Source organism: Lepidochelys kempii, chromosome 2, assembly GCF_965140285.1.
Source record: "Lepidochelys kempii isolate rLepKem1 chromosome 2, rLepKem1.hap1, whole genome shotgun sequence".
NCBI classification, from domain to species: domain Eukaryota; kingdom Metazoa; phylum Chordata; order Testudines; family Cheloniidae; genus Lepidochelys; species Lepidochelys kempii.
In genome coordinates, this window is record NC_136381.1 from 117,361,709 (window position 1) to 117,386,723 (window position 25,015).

Below are 25,015 nucleotides of genomic sequence, written 5' to 3' on the forward strand. Positions count from 1 at the left end.
GTAATCTGATATTGCCCCAAAATACCACTGCTTCCAAGTCATTATAATAAATGAGTGCAGCAGATTAGAGGCAGCAATCATGTGAGCTTTGTGGTGCTCGTGTGACAGAGTTCACATCTCTGCACATCTCAGAGCATTAGAAAAGCTCGCCAGTGTGATTCTGGTACCTTTCGGCCTTTCAAAAGCACACTTTTGGGAGCTGATAAACAATGCGAGTGTATTGTATGACTTTATTAGGGTCACACAAGGACAGTAAAGTGCTGCAGGAACTGGAAATTGAGCATGAGGGTAAAAATACTAGGCACTTAAACAGCACTTTTCACCTTCAAAGCTCTTAACAAAACTAACCCTCACAGCATCCAAGTGAACAAAGGAGATAAAGAATAATTAACTGCTTTGGATGCCATCATTTATGCATTCCCTCAACACTTCCCTTTTAATGTCTATTTGAATAAATTAAGCTGAACCCGCAGAGAGAGATTTGAAACGCAGTGGAACCCACTCATAGCGAACAGAGACGGCCTCTGTTGAAGCAGAATGAAAGTCTCAGATTCTGCACATGTACACTCTATTTGATGAACCTCCACTTAGGACTTGCCTTCACTCCAAAACTGTACCATGCTGGAACATGGTTGTGAAGAACGGAGTTAGCTGACGCAGTGCTGACGGTGACTTTGCGTTCAGTGTAGAGCAGAACAAATTGTATAACTCACGTCCACTAATGGTGATTAAACCCTGGGTAGCTCTGCGGCTGAAAGGGTTTAATCATGATTAGCTGACACCAGGCTGAGCACACTGTGTCCTGGTCTACACTGACCTCAGAGTCATGGTCAACATTGAGTTTGCTAACTTGAATCTTCAAGTGCAGGTTGGCGTTTCACTTAGCTCAGAGATGCACACTGAAACCCAGTGCAGAATTCCTGCTGGGTTTTGTCTCCAAAACCCCACAACATTTGGCTTATGTAGGCATCATAGAGGTGGAGTGGGAGGAATGTCACATGTCTTTGGGGCTGCAAAGGACCTGTGCACCCTACTGCAATAGTGCTGCAAACTCGTGTGATATTTATTGCATTACTTAAAGCCCCAGCTCCTGGAGATAAGTGATTATGTGTAAATCTCAGCTATCATTTCTGAAAGAGTAAGTTTCTAGCCCTCATTATGGTGGCAGAGAAAAGCTTGAAAATGTGCAACTGAAAGTCTCAAACCCAGAAGATCCTAAAAAATGTAATAATTTTTTTAAAGCTCATGATATTCAAGCTAATGTCATGATTTTTTTTTTAGTCTGACTCATGAGTATCAAACATTTGGGGTTGGCAATATTGCAAGTAGCAATTACGTACAAAAGGGCTGGATTAAGTGTGGGCACTACATGCTTACGCCTGAGGTCTCAGCTCCCAGAGTCAAGTGATTATATCAGAATTGAAAAAGGGAAAGTTTCTAGACCTCATTGTTGCCAATAAAAGCTTGAAAAACCAGGCTGAGGTTAAGGGTATGTCTACACTAGAAATGCCACAGCAGCAGTGTAGTCGCTTACTACAGTGAAGGAAGGGATTCCTCAGTCACTGTAGTAAATCCACCTCTCTGAGAGATGGTAGCTAGGTTGACGGAAGGATTCTTCTGTTGACCTAGCGCTGTCAACAGTGGCCCGGCTTAGGTTGGCTTAATTTTCCACACCCCTCACTGATGTAGCTAGGTTGACCTATGTTTCAGAAGTTAGACGAGCCCTAACTGATGCACTGTCTGCCTAAGTCCAGATCTGCACCAAGTTAGGTCAACCCAACTACATTGCTGAGGGGTGTGAAAAATCCACCCCCCTGAACAACGTAGTTAAGCCAACCTAACCCCTGGTGTAGACAGTGCTAAGTCAACGAAGTGTGGCAGGAGGAGAAGAATGCAGCAGACTCATCCTATCCACCCACCAATCAGATTTACCAGTGTAGCTGGGATTTGTACTGAAGGCTCCCTATTGCCAGTCCTGGTATGGAAAAAGAGGCCCATGCTGCTGCTGCTGCCTCTGGAGTGGGATGGGTCTATTGGGGGCAGAGAGCAGTATAACACCATGGGTGCAATGACAGTGGGGGTGGGAGGCTGTGGGGCAAAGGAAGGGCTGTGGAGAAGGCCGGGTCTGGTGGTGAGCCTAAGGTATGAGATTGCCTTAATCTGGCCCTGGCACACATTCATAGGTGAATACAAAAATTAGTGGTTGCTGAGCACTCACTGGCGGCCATCAGCCAGCTCCTTCTCTTTTTCCCCCCAGGGCCTACCATGCACCGGCGGCCCTGCTGATCAACTCCTCTCCCTCCCTCCCTCCCAGTGCCTCCTGCCCGCCACAGTCAGCTGTTCCATGGCATGCAGGAGGCACTGGGGGCGAGGGGGAGGGGAAGAACTGGGCGGGAAGAGGCGGGGCGGGGATGGACCTTGGGGTTGGGCCTGGGACCTAGGGTGGACCAGGGGGTTGAGCACCCGCAGGGCTCAGAGGAAACCAGTGCCTGTGCACACATTTGTTTTGTGTTTCGTCAGACCTGAAAAATCAACTGGAGTCTAATCTCTCTTTATTGCTGAATGTGCTCTGGAGTTATCTGCAAATGATCTGAGGAAACATTTCCAGCACCTTGTTGTTTGTGGATAGTTTTCTTGCTGACATAGTGGTGATTTCGGAACAGAGCACTGACCATGCTTCATGTTAAATGACAGAGATTAGCCTGGGTCTATGACCTTTGAGAAGACAAATCTGAAACATAAGAATAGAGCAAACTCAGATCTGTGTCTGCCTGACCCATCTCTCAGTGGGATGACAGCCATGCAACAGACCTGGGCATGAGCATACAGCACTTAGGAAATTCCAACTAGTTCATAATGCTGTGGCATAACTCCTCAGTGACACAGGCTACAGCAAACACATGAGATGTGTCCTCCACTCACTACATTGGCTTCCCATAGAATTTTGAATGACGTTCAAGGACTCAGTCCTTACTTTCAAAGCTCTCTATGACCTGGGCCCAGAATATTTAAAGATTGTCCAAAGTTCCAGGACAAAGAACTTGGTAAGCAACTATGCTCCTCTGGCACAATGGAACTCTCAACAATAAGAGTAAAGTTCATTGGTGTGGGAGATTGAACCTTCCCTGGGGGGTGGTTTGAGACTGTGGAACAAACTCCCCCCCGGAACTAAGGACCATCACAAACCGCATCACTCACTGTTCCAAGTGCAAGGTCCATTTCTTTGACTTTGCCTTCTCTAACATAAACACGCAGCAAGAGGTGTATTTATATTAAACAAAAAGCGAAAACCACCCTACCAAAACTATACCCTCCACTCCACATGCTTCTCCCTCTGGGGAGCAGATGAGAGAGCAAATCACACATGTGTAATCATGTTTTTAATGAACACCTGGAAGGTATCACTATATGTCACTGACCATCAATGCTTGCCCTAGTGGTTTGGGAATCAGTCCTGTTTCATGTATGAAATAGAACCAAAGACTCCTACAAAGTATCCTGTGGCTAGATATGTGTACAGCACTCTGGATGTCGGACTTTATTGCTAATTACGCACAACAGTGTCTGACTACATGTAAACATACCAGATGTGTCCCGTTTTCCTGGAATGGGTTGAAATCAGCTGCAGGGGTGGGGCAATAAGTTGGAATCGGCACCGTGTGACCCTAAGGAAACTGCTTTGACTTGCTGCACTACCTGCCATTGAATCATTTCACGGAAGTCTTTCATTTTCCGATGAAAAGAAGGCCCATATATGGAATTCATTTTGTGGTGATTCTTCAGGTCTCTAATAAGAAGCTCTCTTGACTCCGCAAGTAACATCCAGGAGAGGCTGGTGTTTAGTGCTTAGCAGGGTTGGCGTCACTAAAATCTCCTTAAGCAGACTTGATTAGCAGTGTGTTACTCCATTTTTATGCTGCTATAACTCCCACTGAAGTCAGTGAAGTTACACCAGCATGAAACTGGAGTAGCACAGTGGTGAATCACATCCTCCTCCTGGATGAGAAGATATCTGAGCCTAGAAAGGTTTTTTTTCTGGATTATTTTAGATGATTCCTGTAAACTAGGGTTACCATATTTGAACATTCAAAAAAGAGGACACTCCATGGGGGGGGATTTGCTTGTGCCTCCGGCCCCGTCCTAACTCCACCCCTTGCCCGCCCCCATTCCAACCCCTTACCCAAAGTCCCCGCCCCAACTCCACCCCCTCCCTGCCCCATTGGACTCCTTCCCCAAATCCCTGCCCCGGCCCTGCCTCCTCCCCTGAGCGCTCCGCGTTCCCCCTTCTCCCCCTCCCTCCCAGCCACACAAAACAGCTGTTTTGCGGTGCAAGCACTGGGAGCTGGGGGAAAAGGGGGGAAATCTCTTGAGAGATCAACGTTCACTTTCTTTCTCGAGTGATCAACATTCACTCTTTCTTGAATGATCAATTCTTCTTTGGGGAAAAATAATAATGGCAAAAGCCTGGACATTTTTAGATATTTAAAAATTCCTCCCGGACAGCGATTTAAGAACCAAAAAGCTGGACATGTCTGGGAAAATACGGACGTATGGTCACCCTAAACTGATTGTACATCTGCCAGGGGAGCCCACCTCCCATATAGAAAGCCCTGCTCTCATGGTAACTGAAGGCATCTGTGGAAGGTTGAGAGCTTTACTAAAGCCTATATGTGCAACATTCTCTAAATGTGGTAGAATGGAGGTTTCTAGAAGGTGTATCTTGTGGTACAACTAAACAATAAATTTACCATGAGACTGCTCACGAGCCACCACTGTTCAGTTCTTGGTCTTTAACGTTATTATAGGGTGGATACGTTTTTTGATGACCTCCACTTTACACAAGAAAGAGAGCTAATTTCAAGGTCTTTCTAGATATCTGGTATATCTTTAGCTCACCTATTTAATACCAAACCTGTCCCCCATAAAATATTCCAATTTTGCATATATTAATAATTGACAAAATCACAGGCTCCTTACAGTTCCTCTTGATGCATTGTACTTTGTAAATATAATTTATAATACTATTTTGGCATTGTTTAATTATGTCTGGGTAGTCCCATGCTTTTTCATAGGGGGAACCATATCTTAATATTAATTGTCTTGTGGACTACTTCCCCTACTGTTTGCGATCCCTTAATGTCCCTGTAGCAGCGACAGCAATTGCCTATATGGGAAAGGAGTTAGTTGGAAATACTATCTTTTAATACGATATAGCAACTAGAAATAAAGAGGAAGGGCTGACACCATGTGATCAGTCATCTCTCTGGGGATAATGGACCAGATGGGCATTCAAACTGTCACACCGAGGTATTTTGGATAGAGCAAATGAAAACATTTTCAAGGGAAACTCTAGTTCTTTGATTGCTGTCCATTAGGAATCGATGCTAGAAAAAAACAGTGAGGAGCTGGTTTCATGTGGCTTTGAATAATTCAGGAACAAAAGCAATGGCAGGAGACTGCTTGAGGAAAATAAATAAATAAATAATTATGAAGCATCTGGCTCAATCTAGCTGCCATAAAACAATGAGTAATGGAGAGAGATCCTTCTATCAAGTGCATGATTTAACATTTACCCTGTAGAAGCAGGAAACAAGAGTTTTCTCCACCCACTAACTTCTCCCTAACAGCTAAAGCTCCCAGCAAACTTATTTTCTTTAATTAAAAAGAGAGTCCATGTACAGATAACATATACACCAAGGGAGAGAGACCAGCAATCTGATTTAACTTGGGGTGATGGGAAAAGCAGAAATTGGTGTTATGTAAAATTAAAGTTGCTGCAAAGATTAATAAAGAAGACAACCTGTTAGCATGGTACTACTGAGTGATGGAAGATAGTCATTCTGCGTTTATAAAATATGATCCCATGTTTTACAGCTCTGCTTCATATCTCACAGCTCATGTTGTTGCTTCTATTAAGTGGAGCTGTAAACACAGTATATTTGGTCCTCAAGAAGCTTTTCAATTCATATGGCAAAGACTTTTGGGGGATGGGAAGAGTAGCTGACCTGGACTCCACTAAGGGCATGTCTACACCAGCAATGCCCCTCTGCCATGTACATTGGTCAAACTGGACAATCTCTACACAAAAGAATAAATGGACACAAATCAGATGTCAAGAATTATAACATTCAAAAACCAGTCGGAGAACACTTCAATCTCTCTAGTCACTCGATTACAGACCTAAAAGTCGCAATATTACAACAAAAAAACTTCAGAAACAGACTCCAACGAGAGACTGCTGAATTGGAATTAATTTGCAAACTGGACACAAACTGGAAGGGAAACTCAGAGGCAGAGTGTGGGGGTACTGCCCAGGGGCAGAACCCCAGAGAAAGGGGCACTGGGGTCTGTGAGGGACATGGGACGCAGAGCTGTGGTGGATTACTGGCCTGCAGAGTGTGCTCCATGCTGGAAAAGAGCTAATTCCCAATGACCAGCAGGAGGCGCCGCAGGGGTTAGTCTGCTCCTTTACAGTATGGTAACACCCATTGTTTCATGTTCTCTGTGTATATAAAATCTCCCCACTGTATTTTCCACTCCATGCATCTGATGAAGTGAGCTGTAGCTCACGAAAGCTTATGCTCAAATAAATTGGTCAGTCTCTAAGGTGCCACTAGTCCTCCTTTTCTTTTTACGGATACAGACTAAGACAGCTGCTACTCTGAAACCTACAGCAGCAGGTGCCTAGTGTAGTTTCTGAGGAGGGTGTCCTTGGAACACTTGAGAATGCTAATTAACACGAACCTAACCCAATTACAGTTATATAAACACACTAAGCAGCCGCTGGTGGGTGTGTCAGAGTTACACTCCATCAGCTTTGTTTGCATGCACTTTCAGAGTAGGAGCATGACACTTGAATAGCACTGAAATCTGCTCAGGGCACTTAACTACATTACCTTCTCCTCCCCTCCCCCAGAGAATTACCTTTTAAAATGCAAACTGAAGAGATCAAGAGCGTTATTATGGTAGAGGTTACTCTGAAGTACAAAGGGATCGGAGTCAAACTTTTGTGTTGCAGATTCCATTCATATCTCTGGATAAAACTCTCCTGTTATGGTTCCTCTTTTTCACTTAGTCAGCAAAATAGTGTTAAGAATGCAAGAATCACTTGACTATATTTGTCTGCCAGGCAGTTTTCTTCTTGGAAGCTTGTGGAGGTGATCCCTTTCTTAAACAAAATATTGTCTAATATCCAGTAATATATGCACAGGGGACCAAGAGTAAAAATGCAATTAATCTTCCAATCACAAGGCAGATACAAATAATAAAAATGGTATTATTGTAGCCCCTACAAGCGGCTGTCATGAGCCATGACCTCATTGGGCTAGGTGCTGTACAAACAGAACAGAGAGATAGTCCCTGCCCAAAAGAGGGAGCATTAGTTACTCTAAACTATTTGGAGACTAGACTGATGTTACAGTCATTGGACTAAATTAATCCAAGTCCCTGAAATCTATGAAGTTTTCATCAGGGATGGCCTTAACTCTATCTCTTTGATGTGCCCATCCCCTTGGAATCTGAGAGAGAATTTGGCCTATTCTGTCCAACAAACCACTTGATTAAATGACTGAAGCTTTTAGTCACTTTGTCAAATTGCCATTTCACTCAGTCACTTAGTCAAAGAGTTTAAAATATTATGATGTTTCTAGCCTGATTTTCTTGAAAAGCTGTATAAAACAGGCACTCAGACAGACTACAAAGTAATAAACAAGTGGTTAAACTGGCAATGAAGCTTCACATTTGATAACTTTGAGTTCTTCTTACATGTTTCTTATATAATGAATGATAAAAATTGGGAAAGGGATATTAAACTTCTGTGCTTCAGGGTTTAAGCCAGTCTCAAACTATTGGAGAGTGGGATGAGATTTAATGTTGGGAGCAAATTATCCCACATCTGCCTCCTGCAGTGCGCTTATAGCTTCTCCTGAAGGATCTGTTACTGGCCACTGTTGGAGACAGGATACAAAACTAAATGGACCTTGGATCTCGTCCCTGTCTTATGTTTCTGTAGACATTGAATATATATTCCATATGAGAGAGGCATTTGAGCATGTTAAAACATTACATTTTTTCTGAATTCCTTTTGCCTTATTTCATATGTTGCAAGTGAATGCCAAATCACTTGAGATATATGAAAGCTATCCTTTAGACTTAGTAAATCCTGCTGAACACAAGCTGCCATTGTTCCACATTCTAATAAATGCAAAATCAATCTCTCTACACTCCTGGTACATCCATCAGTTTGTCCTCCATATTACTCTTCTCTCTTGATTGCTTTTGGCATTGGAAGAATCTTCAAGAAGATGACCTGTGTTACTTCTGTCTTAATATGTCTTCCAAGGTTTCTTAAGTGATTTGTGGTCATGGTAGATCCTCCTTCACTTTGATCACTTATTCCCTGGTAGACTATATAGTTATCCCTAGTTATCCCACATGCTCACAGTACTAGCTGTTACATCTAGGAGACAGTGTAGCAGCCTATTTACTTCTCTGGGCCACCACTTTCTCAGCCTACGTTGCTCACTATGGAGTTACTGATCAGGATTCTTTTTCTTTTTTTGGTGCTTTTCTTGCAGTTCATGGCTCTTTGTCATTCATTAAGCTACTCTTTGCTTCTACCTATCTTCAGTTCTCCATCTAGGTCTTACACTGCAGTCAACATAGTAACATTTGACCTTATTTTGGCTTTAGTCAGTTTTTTGTTGCCGTCTTGGTGAACTGCAAAGCGAAAATGAACATGTAACACCAGATTTATACGCGGAACTAAGCCTTATTAATCAGGCTGTGTAGGGCACTGCTTACAGAAATAAAATTTTGACAAATTTAGTTAAAAATGTCTTTCACTTCCTGAAATCCACTTCGTTTTTCCTCCAGCATTGTCAATATCCCGGGATGTAAAATCATAAATAACCGGGATGAATCCTGGTCCCATTGCATCAATGGGAGTTTTTCCATTGACTTCAGTTGGGCCAGGATCTCATCCTGGAAGCTTTATTGTAACCCCTATCTGATGTCACAGAATGATGCGTTCTGGGATATCTTCAGTGGAAGTACCCTGAGGCTTTCAGACTGGGAGGGAATGAGGGAGAAGAGTTTTACTGAGGTTGGCTAACATTTATTTCTGGGCTGAATATCCCCAGTTGGATTTGTGGGGTTAAAACGAATGTTCAACTTTTGCTTTGCAATTCACCTTTAACGTTTTTCTGCCATTCAGCAGAACATGCCTGTCATGCACAGTAGTACTTGTTATTATTCCCACTCCACCAATGTCCAGGATTCATGGGCTAGGAAGCTCTTAAGCTCTTATTCTGAACTCTTGGACCTCACACTGACACCATGAAAAGCTATCCTTCTGACATGACAAACAGTCCTGTGGTTTCTGGGCATTGCTGCATTTGAAGTATCTCATAAGTCTATGCAGTGTAATGGGCAAAGTTGCCTGGCTTGAAAGATATTCTAGACCTAGCACCAGAAGGTCCATTGGGAAAGCAATTTATCAACACAGATGAAAGATGGCATTGCTATTTCCTCTGAGATGAGAATAGCTGAAGGGGCTTTTGAGACAGTGGGAGTAGCTTGGGGGGCAAAGGGCGGGGGCTCACCAGTCTATGCACTTTGTAAGTATCCCTGCATGGGCCAAGTTGGGAGACAGTTGATTAGGAGTAAACTAAGAAGGGGATTCATCTCATCAGCTGGGACCTGTTAAATGGGAGGTATGAACGGAAAGGGGAGGGCTGGAAGGAAGGGCAAAGAAGTCCAGAATCTCAGAGTGGTGAGACCTGTCTTCCCACCCTTTCATCCCATGAGAAACGTTGGGAAAAACTTTATGGTGATGCAACATGGAGGTGCATAAAATGTTGTAAATAAAGTACGCTATGGTAAGAGTACGTGAGGGCTGCTTGTGAAAAGAAATTCAGGGTGAGGGAGCCCCGACTCCCATGACTCGGCCGCATGTAGAAAAGTGAGGTTACCTCTTGCATTGCCAGTAGTATATCACTGGAGTAGTATATTGTTGGAAACCACAAAACTTTCAACTAAAATGAAAAATCTTAGTCAAATCCATTTTTTGTCCAAAAAAGTTTATATATATATTTAATCAGCTCTAGTCAGTGGAGACACAAATCCCAAATCTCCTTTCACCAATGCCAGTCTCTTATATCGGAGTAATGTCATTACTTTCGTTGGAGTTAGTCCTGGTTTGCCCCAGTGTCAGTGAGAGGAAAATCAGGCCCATGCATGTTGGCTCTGACCTAGGGTATATCTACACTTTGAGCTGTCAATGTAAATTCCAACATGAGGAGACATTGGATTGAGCTAACTCACTAAGAACAGAGTGTAGCCATGGTGGTGCGACCAGTGGGAGGGGCGAGCCGCTCTGAGTATGCCCCTATCTGAGACCCTAAGCAAGTACTTGGGGTAGCTTGCTCCTCCTGCCATCCATGCCACTGCAGGGACATTCTATTTTGAGTGTGCTCACTCTATGAGAGTTCGCGCGGGTATGTCTCCTTGAGCTGGGAATCACACCCCCAGCTCGAAGTCTAGATGTGCCCTTAGCTCTCATGTTGGTTTTACACCTGTGATACTCCACTGCCTTCTAAAGCTATGCCTGATTCTTGTGGATGTGAGAGCAGAATGGGGCTTTCTCATGGGGACCTTTTAATTAAGTTCTTTCTTGTTTGTTGTTCTCAATATAAACAATTATTCTGGCTGAAAGTATCTTTGTATGGGGAAACAGCAATTGAGGTGTATGCTCTAAATCAAACATTTTGGCTCATAATCTGAGATGGGGGGGGGGGGAATCCTTAACTGACATACACCCAGCAAGCAATTCTTCTCACGATTTAAAGCAACTTGAAATTTAGCCCACTGCCTCTGTAAAGTCTGCTACTTGTTAATGGAGACATGTTAGGAGGAGGTGGGGGAATTAATTCACACAAGGAATTATGGTTAAAATAAAGGTAATGGGGGCAAAGCTTCCATCCAATATCTAATTAAATTTTTCCTAAAACAGTAGATACATTTATAATATGTGAAGCCTGATTTTGTTCTCATAGGAATGGGCTTTTATTTTATTTATCCTTATAAAATAAGGATTTTATTACACATATTTATTTACTCCTATTGCCACTTGCTGGTTTTATATTTAATGGATGTGCAAAGCTGCAGGAGAGCTGCAGGGGAGAAAAAGCCTCATGGGGAACCCTTTGTGTCTGGATGAATTGGAAAAACAAACTCTAGGGTGTTCATTTGCCATGAATCACTTTTCACATCACGTGTATAATATGAATGAGGCGTCTGTGAATCTAATTCCCTTTGTCCCAGTAGTAAAGCAGATCAGTACGACAGAAGAGGCGCAAGGCCAGCAAAGCAACCAACTTGAAAAGGCAGCACCATTCAGTGAATTCATTTTCAGCTATTTCAGTGCCGTTTGCTCCTTTTCTTTTCAACAGATTTAAAGAACAAACCTACAGTCCACAGGAAATGCCTCTGTTAAGCATGTCTGCTGCAGTCTAGCTAAGCATGGTAGCAGCTTTCAACAGCCTGATTCCTTCCTACTGTCACACGGGGTCTCTTGTAACTCTAAGTGGGAGAAGAGAAAACATGCATCTCCACAGCCAAACTTTACCGTAGGAAAACAGTAGATCAATGCCATGACAGCCTGCTGCCTTGATTTCACAAGAGGGGTAAGGAGGATGAAGATTAAAGGGTTTTGTCTAACTTCAAGATAAAAATCCCAGTTGCGCAACCTTTTTGTGCTAAATTACCTCTATTTTTGGCAGTTATTTATTAATCTTTGGAGAATGTACATGATTTGTTTCCTCTCCCTGTTATCTTTGATCTCAGCAGGAGGTTTTAATGAAGCAAAAACCATGCACGACTAAACCAATTCCAACTAGAAAATCAGGGCTTGCTCAGAAACTTAACGCTTTCATTCATCACCTGGAATAGGAACTTTTCCTGGTATGCAATAACAACTTTATTGTCCTTGTAAATATAAAATGGAATTTTAAAGATCTCACCACAACTTTTGTAATATATTTCCAAATTCTTCTCCTTGCAGACTGTGTGCGTAGGCCACGCTGTGCTGAGACTGGGATAAAACAGGACTAAAATGAGAATGGCAGCATTAAGCATCTTCATGGTGGTGATGGTGCGGTAGTCTCCGTAATTATTTCTCTCTCTTGTCATGAAGGCGAGGAGGGTAGTTTTCCACTTCCTCTCTCCAAGGACTGTGACAACTGTAAGAGGTTACTATATTAACCGCCTGCACAAGGATTAAATGATTCAATACAGGCTCACAGCTTGAAACAACGTAGTGTAAGCAAGTGGCTAATCAGAATTCTGAGTGTGTTAGTTCCATATGTTCAGACTTCTGCTTTCTGTTTCATGTTAGTTTAAGCTAATGACGAATGATCTACTGACACCGACTCATTGGAAAAGCTCCAGTCCGCAGCCTTAATTCTTTGTTGAACTAGATAAATAGTTATTTATCTAATTCCCCCCGCCCCCCGTTCCATTCTCATGCTGTAGTTGGGCACTTGGGGCTCAGAGTGTAAGACAAGCTTAACTTGGCATTTCAGGCTGCAAAACACTGTAGGCAACATTCATAGAATCGTAGGACTGGAAGGGAGCTCAAGAGGTCTTCTAGTCCAATCCCCTGCACTCGGGGCAGGACTAGGTATTCTATTCTCCCACCCTTACTCACAGCAAGTAGTACCTTGCTGTATGAGTTGCCAGTTTGCTTTCAATTAGATTGTTTGCAAAGGAAGGTACTACTCAAGGTGAGTAAGGGTTGCTGGCTTTGTGTGACACCTGGAGGTAGAAAATGCCCTAATCTGGCACGCCTCTCCCCTGAGTTTAAATTCCACTTGGACGTAAGCTCCACTTTCTGAATTTTATTGTCACTACATTTATTTTAGCAGTGAGTTTCTTTGCTAAAGAGAACAGAGCTTTGTTGTTCAGTAGACTCGATTCCCCTGGAGCTGGAGCCTTAGGAACACAGCTTCAGGAAGCATTCCGTTACTTTTGGCTGTGCTGAAAATTATTTCTGGTGTGCAATGATGACTCACCTTTCAAGTCCTGATTTAATTATTTTTGGCATTGCATTGATTAACATTCCTCCTTTGCCTCTCTTTTAAGCCAGAGCTCTGGATTTTTCCGCATGTGTACTGACTGCATACATGCACACTATTGAAGTTGTAAATTTGTAATGCAGGCTAATTGTTTTATACAACGTGGCATGTGTAAACTGGCAATTGCTGAAGACAGTAAGGAATACACAGTATAGAAGCAAGGGCTGCTTTAGCTCCAGCAAACATCTGTTGGGTTTGAGAATCAAGATTTTCAATTGGCTTTCAAAATTCAGTTGCTAAAGCAGGAATTTTTTGGACTGAAGCATAACTGGGAAAAAACTTCAGGCCAAACTCAGCCCTGCAGCAGGTAGGTGCAAGTCTATGGAGTTGAACCAAGGCTGAACTTGGCCCCGTGGTTTGATGGGCTTGGTAAAATATTAGGCTGGTTCACCGCATCTTCCCTATTTCAAATCCTGGAAGGTGGCATGTATATTCGATTAATGAGCCATGCCTTTAGAAAAGTGGTGCTCTGCTTTGTCTGTCACTCTGCTATTGAATAGAGTTGCCGGGGGAACAAAAAAGAAGCACATATATGGTTGAGAAAACAAAAATGCATGCAACAAGTTTATTAGGAAGTAATACTTAACAATGGGAGCCCTTCGGTTCAGCAACTCCTGGGGGTGAAATCTTGGCCCCACTAAGCTCAAGAGGAGTTTTCCCATTGACTTCAATCAGTCCAGGATTTGAACCTTGATGTCTTTTTTTAAAAGCTGACATTTCAATTACCAAAGCTGGCGAGTAAGATCTGCAAGGTCCAGTGTTATGCCACCCTCTGCCTGCCCTAATTTTTTGGGGATTAGTCACAGCTTTTTTTCTTTAAAGGAAGTTTCCAGTCCTGTTCACTGTGGACAGACTCTTTAAAATATACACTCATATTAACTTTCACCCTTACTAGTATGTTAACTGGCACTGTCCTTTGTTAAAAACTCGTGTGTGTTATGGCTCCCCATACAGCCCATGTAAGCCAGATAAATAGGTTAACCAGACCTGCTGGCCTCCGAGAAGGTAGCAGGGAGAAATAGGTTAACCAGACCTGCTGGCCTCTGGGAAGGTAGCAGGGGAAAAACGCATAGATTAAGCTATGATTTCAGAATCTAGGCTGTGTCACTTGCTAAGTAATATCAGCAGTGACAAAGAGATTGAAATATCCATGTTAAGATGTTTAAAAGAAAACAGGGTACACCAGTACCAGAGGGAGGAATGGAGTCAGAAGGAACTCCAACCTCACCTTTTGTTAAAGAAATTACACCTTTTAAACAAATCCTTCAAAAATTTGGGCACAGTCCTTGGACTAAACAAGCCCTAGCTGATGTCTGCACTATTTTGGACCTAGAGGATAGATTGGCTCAGTATATCCTCATATACAAACCTTCTAGTGCTGCCAAAAGAGATGCAGCAGCAATTTGGTTGTTGTGGGAGGCATGTAAGGATTCTTCCCTCCGCTTGTCTTCATGTAAAGAGGAAAAGGCACAAACGGAAAAGGGAGCAGACAATTGGAAGGTGCTGGCTACAAATACCCAAAGCCAGCTGAAAATAGTGAAAGAGGCACTCCAGGAATACAAAAAGAGTGAAAAAGTTAACTCTGCAGAGGCTGGAGGGAGGCAGGTAAAGGGGGAGAAGGTCCTATGTACGGCACCCCCAGGCATAATTACAAAGAGAAAAGAGAGTAAAAAAAAAAGTTAACTCTGCAGAGGCTGGAGGGAATTAAGCAGTTAAACTTTGTGAAAATGTTAAAAAGGAAAAGTGTTAGAGAAAGAGCATTCTTGGTTTCTTTGCAGCCATTCTGAAAGAAAAATGGGCCTTTTCCAAAGGAATATCTGTAAATTAGCCAATTATTAAAAATAAACTATCTGATTAAAATCATTTGTCTGGACAATTTAGTCAAATTTGCTAAAAGAACATAAGAGGGTTCTATTGGAACTTAACTGCCTCAAATGTATAAAGGGAATGTAAGATGTAAAAAACAGAGCAGTGTGGAAGGGATGTTAAGGAAAAGAAAATGTGTATGTATATATGTAAAGTTCTAAGGACCAATTCGTTTTGTTTTTGTTTTAAATAATGCCACTAAAATCCATTTGACTCTTTAATTCAAAGTTGCAAAACTGACAGAACTTTTTGCTAGGCACAGGTAATTAGTGTTGTTTGGCTTTGGGATTTGGCATTTAACCCTTAAAAGGTAACTCAATGCTTTACAAAATTTAAAATGTTAAGGTGTGGCTGCAGCAAGGCAGTCAAAATCAGGAGAATAGAAAAAAAAGTTCTGGATTCTTTTTGTTTGTTTGTTTGTTTGTTTTTTGTAACAAAATAGCAGATGAGAGTTGTAGTAAAAATAAAAAAATTAAAAAAGACAGTGGCTCTCTGAAGCAACAGCAGGGGTGAGGTGCATAAAACAAAAAGAAGCAATGTTAGAAACACTGAGTCTTAAAATGGCTTTGAGTAATCAGATTGTCACTTTGATAAAGGTACATGAAAACTCTGTAAGCAAAAAAAAAAAAAGAAATAGTTACACCTTATGTAAAAATTGATATGGATAATGTTATAAAAGTTAAACTATGGAAGGAATGTGCATTTGCCCCAGAACATGTGCAGGGTATATTGTAGAAGGGGCAAAAGAAATGCAAACATACCATGCTACTTAATTAACATGCTATTAGGGCTCCAAAGGGAGCCACAATAGGTTGGGTTTTCTTTTTCAGATTGTTGTGTGTTTTGGAAGCAGAAGTTAAAAGTAATCAAAACTCTGGTGAAAGTTGATTGTGTCCCTTTTAAGATAGAGTCTCTGAACGGCTGATGGCTTTAAATCCAAAAGCAGGAAGCGTCTGCGAAAATGCAAATTACCTAAATGATAAAGGAAGGAAAGAACTAGCAGCACAAAGGAGCTGAAGATAAAGGACATACCTGGTCAGCAAACAAATTGTCTAAATAAAAGGCATGGGTTAACAAGATAATTTTAATAAATTTAATGATAATAAGTACCCCTGTAACACCATATAGTGTGTATGATTTTTGGAAAAATCCTTTAAGGTCATATGGTAATGATGCTTCTCAGCTATTACCTGTAAATAAACTTAAAGCTTAACACAGCAGGAAAAACATTATAAACTTGGTCTGCTGTATAAGAAGGGAAACTGAGGTACCCCACCTCAGGGATTTAATGACTAAACAGTGGGATAATTTCCCCATAACCCTTAAAAGATAGAAACCATTGAAACCTGATCTGCCTATAGAACAAAAACAGGAAAATGTGGGGGCCAATTCTTCTGTTTTGCCTGCAATCAGCAAGGGTATTTGTAAAAGAAATATTTTAAGCAATAATCTGCCACCCCAAAAGGGGTAGAAACATGTTCTTTTTGTCTTTCAGAAAATCAGGAAAAGCTGATGCCAGCTGAAAAGCAACCCAATACCATGAATCTACTGTCACAATAGAAATTGTGTTTTGTGTTCTATGTTTTGTCTTGTTGCTAGCACTGTTGTATGTTTAAAAAAAAATACTAAAGACCTGCAGGTAATTAAAAATAAATTAAGCTCTCTGTCCCAGCTACAGGACAGCCTGATACAAAAACAAGTACATGCCAATGTAGACTTGGTCCAAATTGGTCTGGGTAACCTAAAAGCCCAATGGAATCTTTGGCAATGGCTTAATACTACCACATGGCTTATGCATAAGAAAAAAAAAATTGGAAATAGGAAACTACACAGCCATAGCTATGGGATGCACTGAAATGCAGATATTTGCCCTAGCAACTTTGGAACACAAAATGTTCTGGGTCATATTGGGAAATATTAAGGGTTTGGTGCATTTGTTAAAACAAAGAAAGAGATCATTTTGTTTGACACTTATCAAAATGAATGGATGCAATACGTTTCCAGTATTGTAAAACCAGACTTGTTAATGGGCAATTTTTCTTTTGTCAAAATTGCACACCAACAGTCCCTGGAGGCAAAGGTATTGAAGGTTAACCCACTCCCCATATTACACATGGGATCCTTCTGGCTACCCTGGACCTTGAGCCAGTGGGCTGGGGAGGGAGGGAAGCTATTGGACACTAGAGGTTGTACCGAATGGACTCCTCAAAAGTGGGTGTGCCTCACCTTGCCTGTTGCCCCAGAACCTTGTAGTAAAGATACATCACTAGGATCATGTATGTGGCATGAATTGGAATCACAAACTCAAATTGCCTCACAGTACTTTCTCTTGAATAGGCTACATAGAAAGTGACACTGATGATTATAAATCTTAGTGTCAAAAGGGGGATTATGTTGGATCATATTAAAGAAGTTCTGTATTAAAATCACAAATGAGTTTGATTCCCCATAGTTTCAATTCCAGGGTATTACTAATTAAGAGGTCTCTTGGTTTTTGGTTCTGTTTCTCTCCCTCTATGTGTGACACTTGCAAGCTGCTAATTGTGTTAGTACATTCTAAGACAGAGTCTGTTCTCAAAGCAATTCACAGAGAGAGAGACTCAAAGCAATACTCTAACAACAGAAACAGCACCCAGAGATTCCCCACCCTTTTGTTGTATTAACAATTGTGATTAAAATAGAGATAGAGGATGTATGTGGATGGATGCTTGGTGTGGATAATAACTGAATGATCAGGGAGGTGCCAGCCTAAGAATCCAGTGTCCATCGGCTGAAGAAGGCGTCAAGTGGAAATAACCAGAGGACCCCCGGAGGGCAGACTGGAATCCACCCAACAGCCTCAAGAATGGGAGAACCAAAGAACAAGATAACATCTAGCAGCACGGAGTCGTCAGGAACGTGCTATCTGCTGATTGATTCAGCAACAGCATGATGAAGCAATTCCCATAGACTGGCATAGGAAGAAATTCCTATAAAAATAGACTCTAAAAAGTGAGAACTTTGGGGTCCAATTCTGCAAACCAACTTCCAGGAGCATCAGATGAGCATCTGACAAGGCCCTGCTCCCTCCTCATGTCCAGGCCACCCGGCCAGTGGCTTGGCATGAGCAACTCTAAGGCTGGTAACTATATGATAACAACCTTGCAGAACCTGCGTGTCTGTGTTTGTATGAATGAATGTGTGAATAAATATGAGATTGAATGGAATGTATAGCTATAACTAACTGCTTACTATGTTTCTTTCTGTATTCACAATAAATGTGGTATTTTGCCTTTTTCCCTTTAATAAGATCCTGCCAGTTTTATTTTATTGGTATAACAGTTCAGGCCCACATCTAGTTTTGCGTTCTTTAGCCACTAGTATAATAGTAGAGCATGTACTCTGCGGCCAGGTTCAGAACCCAGGCAATTGTGCTTAGTGCAGAACATGGACACTGGCCAAGGGCGGGGTTGCTATAGGTCTGTTTGGTTTGATCGAACAATTAATCAAACACACCCAATAGCAATGTCTGATTAAAGCAAAAGAAATTACACAGGGAACGTGATAGGGAAACTGTGTCTGGAATTAGTGGTGTACAGGCTGTGGTTAATGTTGATTGTAACACAATCAGTGTGAACCATTCCAAATAAAATGCTGTTCCCACTGAGAACTACGTACAGGTGAAACTTGGGAGTGTTCCTCTATATTCAGTGTTGCTGCAATTTGCGAAGTGTCATGGATAGAAGCCGTTAAAGCACAACCGTGACTTCTCAAGCCAAACATTATGAATGATCATAATGGTGCTGGTCCTGAATTTCATTCTTTAATTCAAGATGCTTGTGTTCTTGCTTGTGTTCCAAAAAGGATCAAAGTGCTAACTGGTCAAAAATGGTTTTCCCATCCTGTGAAAATTTTCGAAATTAAAAAATATTCCCCATTCCACAGACTTTCTGGATTTTTTGTGTGAAAAAATTAGAATGAGAAAGATCCCGCACCCCAGTGGTCAGGGCACTCACCTGGTATGTGGTAGGGAACAGGAGAGAGACCCCAGGATAGTCAATAGCCCAAGTGGTCAGGCACTCAATGAATCAGGTGGACCAGGGAGTTGAACCTGTGCATCTCACATCTCAGTTGCAGGCTATTTCTGGGGTGGGGGAAATCTCTTTCTGTCTCTGACACAAATTTTCTGTCCCAGGCTAAGAAACCTTTCTAGTGAAATTTTATCAAAACTGATATGTTTAGACAACATTTTTTGTTTTTGATGAATCAGCATTTTCCGATCAAAAACTATTTCATCAAACAATTCCCAACCGGCTCTAGTCAGAGGGCTTATTCTTTAGTCTTGGGGGGGGGGGGGGTGTTGTGATTATAGGATTCATTGCCATAGTGGGATATGCAATAATTATTCTTCTTCATGGCAGTGCTGTAATGCAATAGGTGCTTTTCAGACATGCAAGGATGGATGGTCCCCCCACTGAGGAGCTCACAGTCCACAGATCAACAGACTTGGGGGAAGCAGAGCAACAAGCAGAGATTTTGCTGGTACAAGTCATCCTGCTTCACTGAAGGCAGGATGACAAGTGGTTCTTCCAGAGACTTAAATGTGGCCGGAATAGGACAGGGGCCTTGCGGATGAGCTCAGGAAACTCAGACCATGCACAGGGGACCATGTGGCAAAACGGTCCCTCTCTCTCTAGATGAAGCAAAATCACCCTTTTCTGACACTGTCCTGTCACTGGCTCTAACAGTTACATCTGAAAATCATTTGTAGGTGCCTTTGGAATGTACCAGGTTGTACCAAATAACAAGTATTTTATAGACAAACATCCTGGAAGGGACACACTGACCCTCCTAGAAAGGGTTTTATTACCAATCCTATCTCCTCTGTGGACTACTCCTTCAAACATGAACAGCCCTCCCAGACTTCTATGACTTGTTGGATGAGAAGCTGTGTTTGATCAAACAAGCAAGTATGTACCCAGGAGTTTCTGTGGGCTTGTGCAGATGCTGCTGAAACCAGCTCCACAGCGTCTTCACTTCTATTTTTAGTGAGTATAGCTAGCCTGGCTACACAAGCTATCATTCACACCCCCAGCTGCAATGTGGATGTACCCTTGGTTTCCATCTGAGAGCCATGCAGAGCCAACACTGCTAACAGGAGTAAAGAGTAGTAAACTTACACTTGTTGTTACTCTGTTCTATGTAGATTCTTGTACCAGTCACTCATTACTGTAGTATGGAGCATCTGCCAGCAGCTTATTAAGTGACATGACTAACATTTCTCATTTTGGTTTGCTCTCTCTCTCTCTCTCTCTCATCCTCTCCCCAGCATGAGAATTGTGTGTGCAGGGCAGTGTTTTGTTTTGTTTTGTATTTTTACATGGGCATGCAGCTATGTGGTTAGATTAGAGATGACAACAACAAAAAAGTGCATCTTGTACTTGGAGCACGTTTGTGATGTGACTAAAATGAGCAGAGATAACTATATATTCAAGGAACTGAGATGTTAAGAAGGTGCCATTTTGAATTAGTGTCTTCAGACACGTCCTTTTTTTGCTGGTATCTTGCCCCTTCAACCTTGTGAATAAAGGAAGAGGCTGGCAGGGAAACTGAGACTTACTGTTGCTCAGTGCAGAGACTATACCAAATGCATAAATTTAAGTTGTGCTCACCGGTTGTCAGCTCTGCTTGCTCACAGTGCAAAGATTCACAAGCTCAAGGCCAGAATGAAATTTTGACCTTTGAGTTATGCAGGCTTTCAAGATCTCCTAGAGCTGAAAGTAACAGCTTACAGCTAATGGTGCAAATAGAAAAAAACATTCTCCTGATCTGAATTTTGTATCCCAGTGGAGAGATTTTGCTGGCCTCTCTGGAGCACTCTTACCAACTGGAAGGAGTCATTACAATATTTGTCAGATGCTTCCACTGTGGCTGCATTGCCCCTTGCAACACTCAGTGGTTTGACTTGCTGTGTATGTTGGTGGTAGTGATGTGGTGTGAAATTATTCTGGTAAGCAATTTTTAATTAGCTAAGAAAACAGCCTCTGGCTTACAATGCACTCTGTGGGCTTCATTATGTCAGGAGTCGGTTTCTTCTGCAACGACTTCATCACCATGTGCTCATGAGCTAGAGCAACTGTTTGCAATCCACTGTGTTTAAACTGGTATTGGAATCAAAACCACCGTGGATCAATGCCTGTGTTAAAACCCATTCACCCTACCAGGTGGACTATATTTTTTTGCCAACACTGCAGCAATGATGTGCAACTTTGGATCAATGTGAATCAGCAGTGCTTAGACTGTAAGAAATGACTGCTTCCCACAGCAGTGACAGATGAACTAAGGCATATTGTTTTGTGTTTCTTTGTAGTCTGCTGCTTCTCCAGGTGAAATCAATGGGAGTCTGGCTCCATTTTAGTTAGTTGAACTTTCTGTATGTTCAGGGGGAAATGGCTGCCTCCATGGAGTAAATTCAGCACCACTCACTGCCTAATAAATACATATACAAGCATACAGGTATCTCTTTAATAATACTTACTGAGACATTCTGACAGAAATGGAGCAGAGTCAATAGTACCCTAGTAGTTTTCTGTTGTGAGGAATGTCAATTCTGTTCTGGATCAAATTTTCTTTATAGCTGACTTGGAGAAAGAGGGGCAGGTGGTGGGAAAAATCAGGGTTGTGTCCAAATAATGTAACTAGCTCGGGTAAAGTAGCAGTGAAGCTGCTCAAGTAATTACCTAGCATTTTGGACGGGTTTGTACAGTCCACACTGAATTCTGTGTTGCCACAGCTTCACTATGACTGGTACCTGAGAGCTAGCTACATTAAAGCTAGCTCAGGGATGTCTGCACGAGCTGCGCTCACGCACCATGATTGCAGAGGAGACATACCCTAAGTATAATCACATTAAATTCTATCCAGTCAGTCACACAGTTACTGGAGGGGACCCTTGCAAGGTTTGGGTTTGGTTTGGATAAGCATCCACAAGGAAGGAAAACTGTCTAAAATGGCTGTTTTGTCTGTGGAAATGAGTTACGTTCTTGATGCTGATAGTTCCATTCTTCAAGTGGTCATGCAGCTGCTCAAGGAGGTCATGAGGTGACCCTGTGTTAATTATGGCCAATCTGGGCTTTCAACCTAAACCACCAATTTTAAAAATTGAGGATCTAAAGGTAGACACCTAAATCAATACTTTATATATAAAGCCTGATTCTCAGGGGTGGAATTACAGGTGCTCAGAACTATGGAAGAACAGGCTACTTAGGTATCTAAATTCATATTTAGGTATCTAAGGCCTGGTCTACACTGGAGTGGGGAGTGGCGAGCTAAGTCGGTCTAAGTTACGCAACTTCAGCTACGAAAATAGCGCAGCTGAAGTCAATGTACTTAGAGCTGCTTACTGCGGTCTCTTCATTGCGGTAGATGGACTGCTGATGCTCCCCATCGACTCCGCCTACACTTCTCACTCCAGTGGAGTACCGGAGTTGACAGGAGAGCGCTCAGCAGTCAATTTATCGTGTCTTCACTAGACGTGATAAATCGAGCCCCGCTGGATCGATCGCTCTGGAGGTAAGTGTAGACATGCCCTAACTTTGGACATCCAAAGCTGAAACTTTTAGCCTAGGTGTCTTGTAATACGTCTGAGTAAAAAAAACCAAAACCAAAATAAATGCTTGTGGAGGAGTTTTCCCTTAAATTTATTAAAGCTATGTTAATAACTGATTTTTCAGTTTGTTTACAGTATTGAATTTTTTTATTATTTTTTTTAAAGGTTAGTTTTGGTCAACCTGGAACAATTTTAAAAAATGTTCAGCGAAACAAAAAGTTAAAAAAAAAAGTTGGTTTTTTTTTATATGTTTAAAAATTTTCTATAAAATTGAGGTGAATTTCAAAAAGTCATTTTTAATAAAAAAAAAACTGAAATATTTTGTTTTGAAAACTTCAGAATGAAACATTTCATTTTTTGTTTCGGGGTTGGTTTTTTACCAAAATAGTTTGACGACATCAACACAAATTGTTTCAGTCAACTCGAATCTGCATTTTTCACAGAAAACGAGTTTCCATAAAAAATGTTTGGCTAGCTCTACTTCTGAACACAATAAAATATTTTTTCTTACTAGATTTTACAACTTGTGGCATGAGACAAGCTTTTTAAAAACATCTAACATACGATTCCCTTGTGTGGAAGATGCTCTTTAAAGGTCCTCTTTCAATGTCTTTCTAAAATCCTTTATAAGGAAATCAACTGCCATGTCTACACTGTGGCGATTATAGTGGCACAGTGCTGCTATGTGCCATAGCTATGCTGGCATAACCCTGTAGTGTAGATGTAGTTTACAGTGAGGGAAGGATGTTCCATTGCTGTTGGAACTCCACCTCCGCAAGTGACAGTCGTGAGATCAATGGAAACAGTCCTCTGTCAGTCTAGTTTCATCTAGACTGGGGATTAGGTTGGCATAGCTACGGTGCTGAGGGATCTGCATTTTTCACACCCCTGAGCATTGTAGCTAAATTTTAAAAGTAAAGCAGGCCTAATATTAACTGGCCAGGATTGTTCCTTGGGATCAAGTATAATTGTCATGGAACAGCCCACCAACTATATCAAATAGTACAGTACTGCAGGAGTAACTTTAGAACTATAACACAATACTTTATGTTTCTTCATTGCCTTCCATCCAAGGATCTCAGTGCTTTACAAAGGTAGGTGAGTTATTACCAATCATTTTACGGTTGAGAAAACTGAGGCAGTGAGGTGGTGATGGTGTGAGGCTGGTATGCTGTTGCAAAAGCGCCCCCTTTGGCCAAGTGAAGTGTTACACCAGCATTTGCTCTGGCCAGGCAATCAGTCAGTTTGCCTTGCCTGAGTCCCGCTGGGGTATGTGAGTTTTCTCCTTATTCTTGGCAGAGTCAGCTGGTCCTGGTGTCCGGGGGGCCTGGAAACCCCCTCAGTTCTTAAGTCCCTCTGGGGTTGGTAGGGGAACCCAGGCCCACCCGCTCCATTGGGTTCCATTTCAGGGCCCTTAACCCAGCCAGGCAGAATTGGGGCTCAACAGTTCCCACTGTGCCCTGAGCTCCTTCCTATCTCCTCTGGTTTCTGTAGGCTTTTCAGCCTGATGGTCCAGATGTCCCTTCTCAGCATACTGTCTCTGAGCGGCTTCTCAGCAGCTTGCTGGCAGGAGTTCCCTTCTTCAGCCTGCTTGCTCCTCTGGCATCCGCCCTGTCCCTCTGCTTCCCAGCTCTTTTAATCTTCCCAGCTGCTGTGAGTCTGCCAATCAGCCTTGGCTGGTAGTACCTGCATTAGCCCCTTAGTTGCTGGGACAGGATGGAATATATACACCCCATGATACATGGCCAAGGTGGTCACAAAGCCAGGAATAGAACACCCACGTTCCCAATTCCTTGCTCTAACTCTTGGACACTGCTGCCTCAGTATCTACTGTACATGTAATTGAGCACATTGGAAATGTTTGGTGCTATGTCTACCAATGGATCACGACTGCACTGTGGGAACAATCTTGTGTTCCGCAGATCAAAGCTGTGTACATCAAGAGAAGGTAACCGGGAGTCTAAAAGGAGTCAAGTCATTGCAGAGCCTGTCTTTAGTCAAACAGCACCTAATTGTGGTGTCCCTCTCCTTTTCTCACCTCCTTAAATAAACAGTGGAAGATAAACTCCAGCAATGCCTCCTTGATCTTTAGACACTGGGAAGTCTCCCAAGCCCCTCATTCTTAAATCCTAGATTACAAACCCCAGTGACAAGCAGTTTGGATTGGGATCAATATTGGCGGTCTGTTCAGACTGCTTTTTCTTCCCCTTTGGCATTTCTACTGTTAAAGTGGATGGTGTGTAGCTGGATGGGCTGCAATGTACAGTAACATTAAATATAAATTAAGGTTGTTACTAGAATATACAATAGCGTTAGATATAAATATTTAAGGTTGTTACTAGTGTTTAAAAAAAAACAATCCTGAAGAAAAGCTATTTCTAGATCAACCGCCAGGTGGTACTATGAGTTTAAATTCTGAATGGTAGTT

The 25,015-nt window shown here is 42.1% G+C and overlaps 1 protein-coding gene across 1 annotated transcript in view; it reads right to left on the bottom strand.

The window, feature by feature from the left end:
- LY86 (lymphocyte antigen 86) overlaps positions 1–12,356 on the bottom strand; it is a 32,719-nt gene extending 20,363 nt beyond the window's left edge. Inside the window, exon 1 of the mRNA XM_073332121.2 lies at positions 12,021–12,356. Coding sequence (XP_073188222.1) covers positions 12,021–12,189 — 169 coding nt within the window. The 5' untranslated portion in view covers positions 12,190–12,356. The remainder of the gene's footprint in view (positions 1–12,020) is intronic.
- Between the last annotated feature and the right edge of the window lie 12,659 nt (positions 12,357–25,015).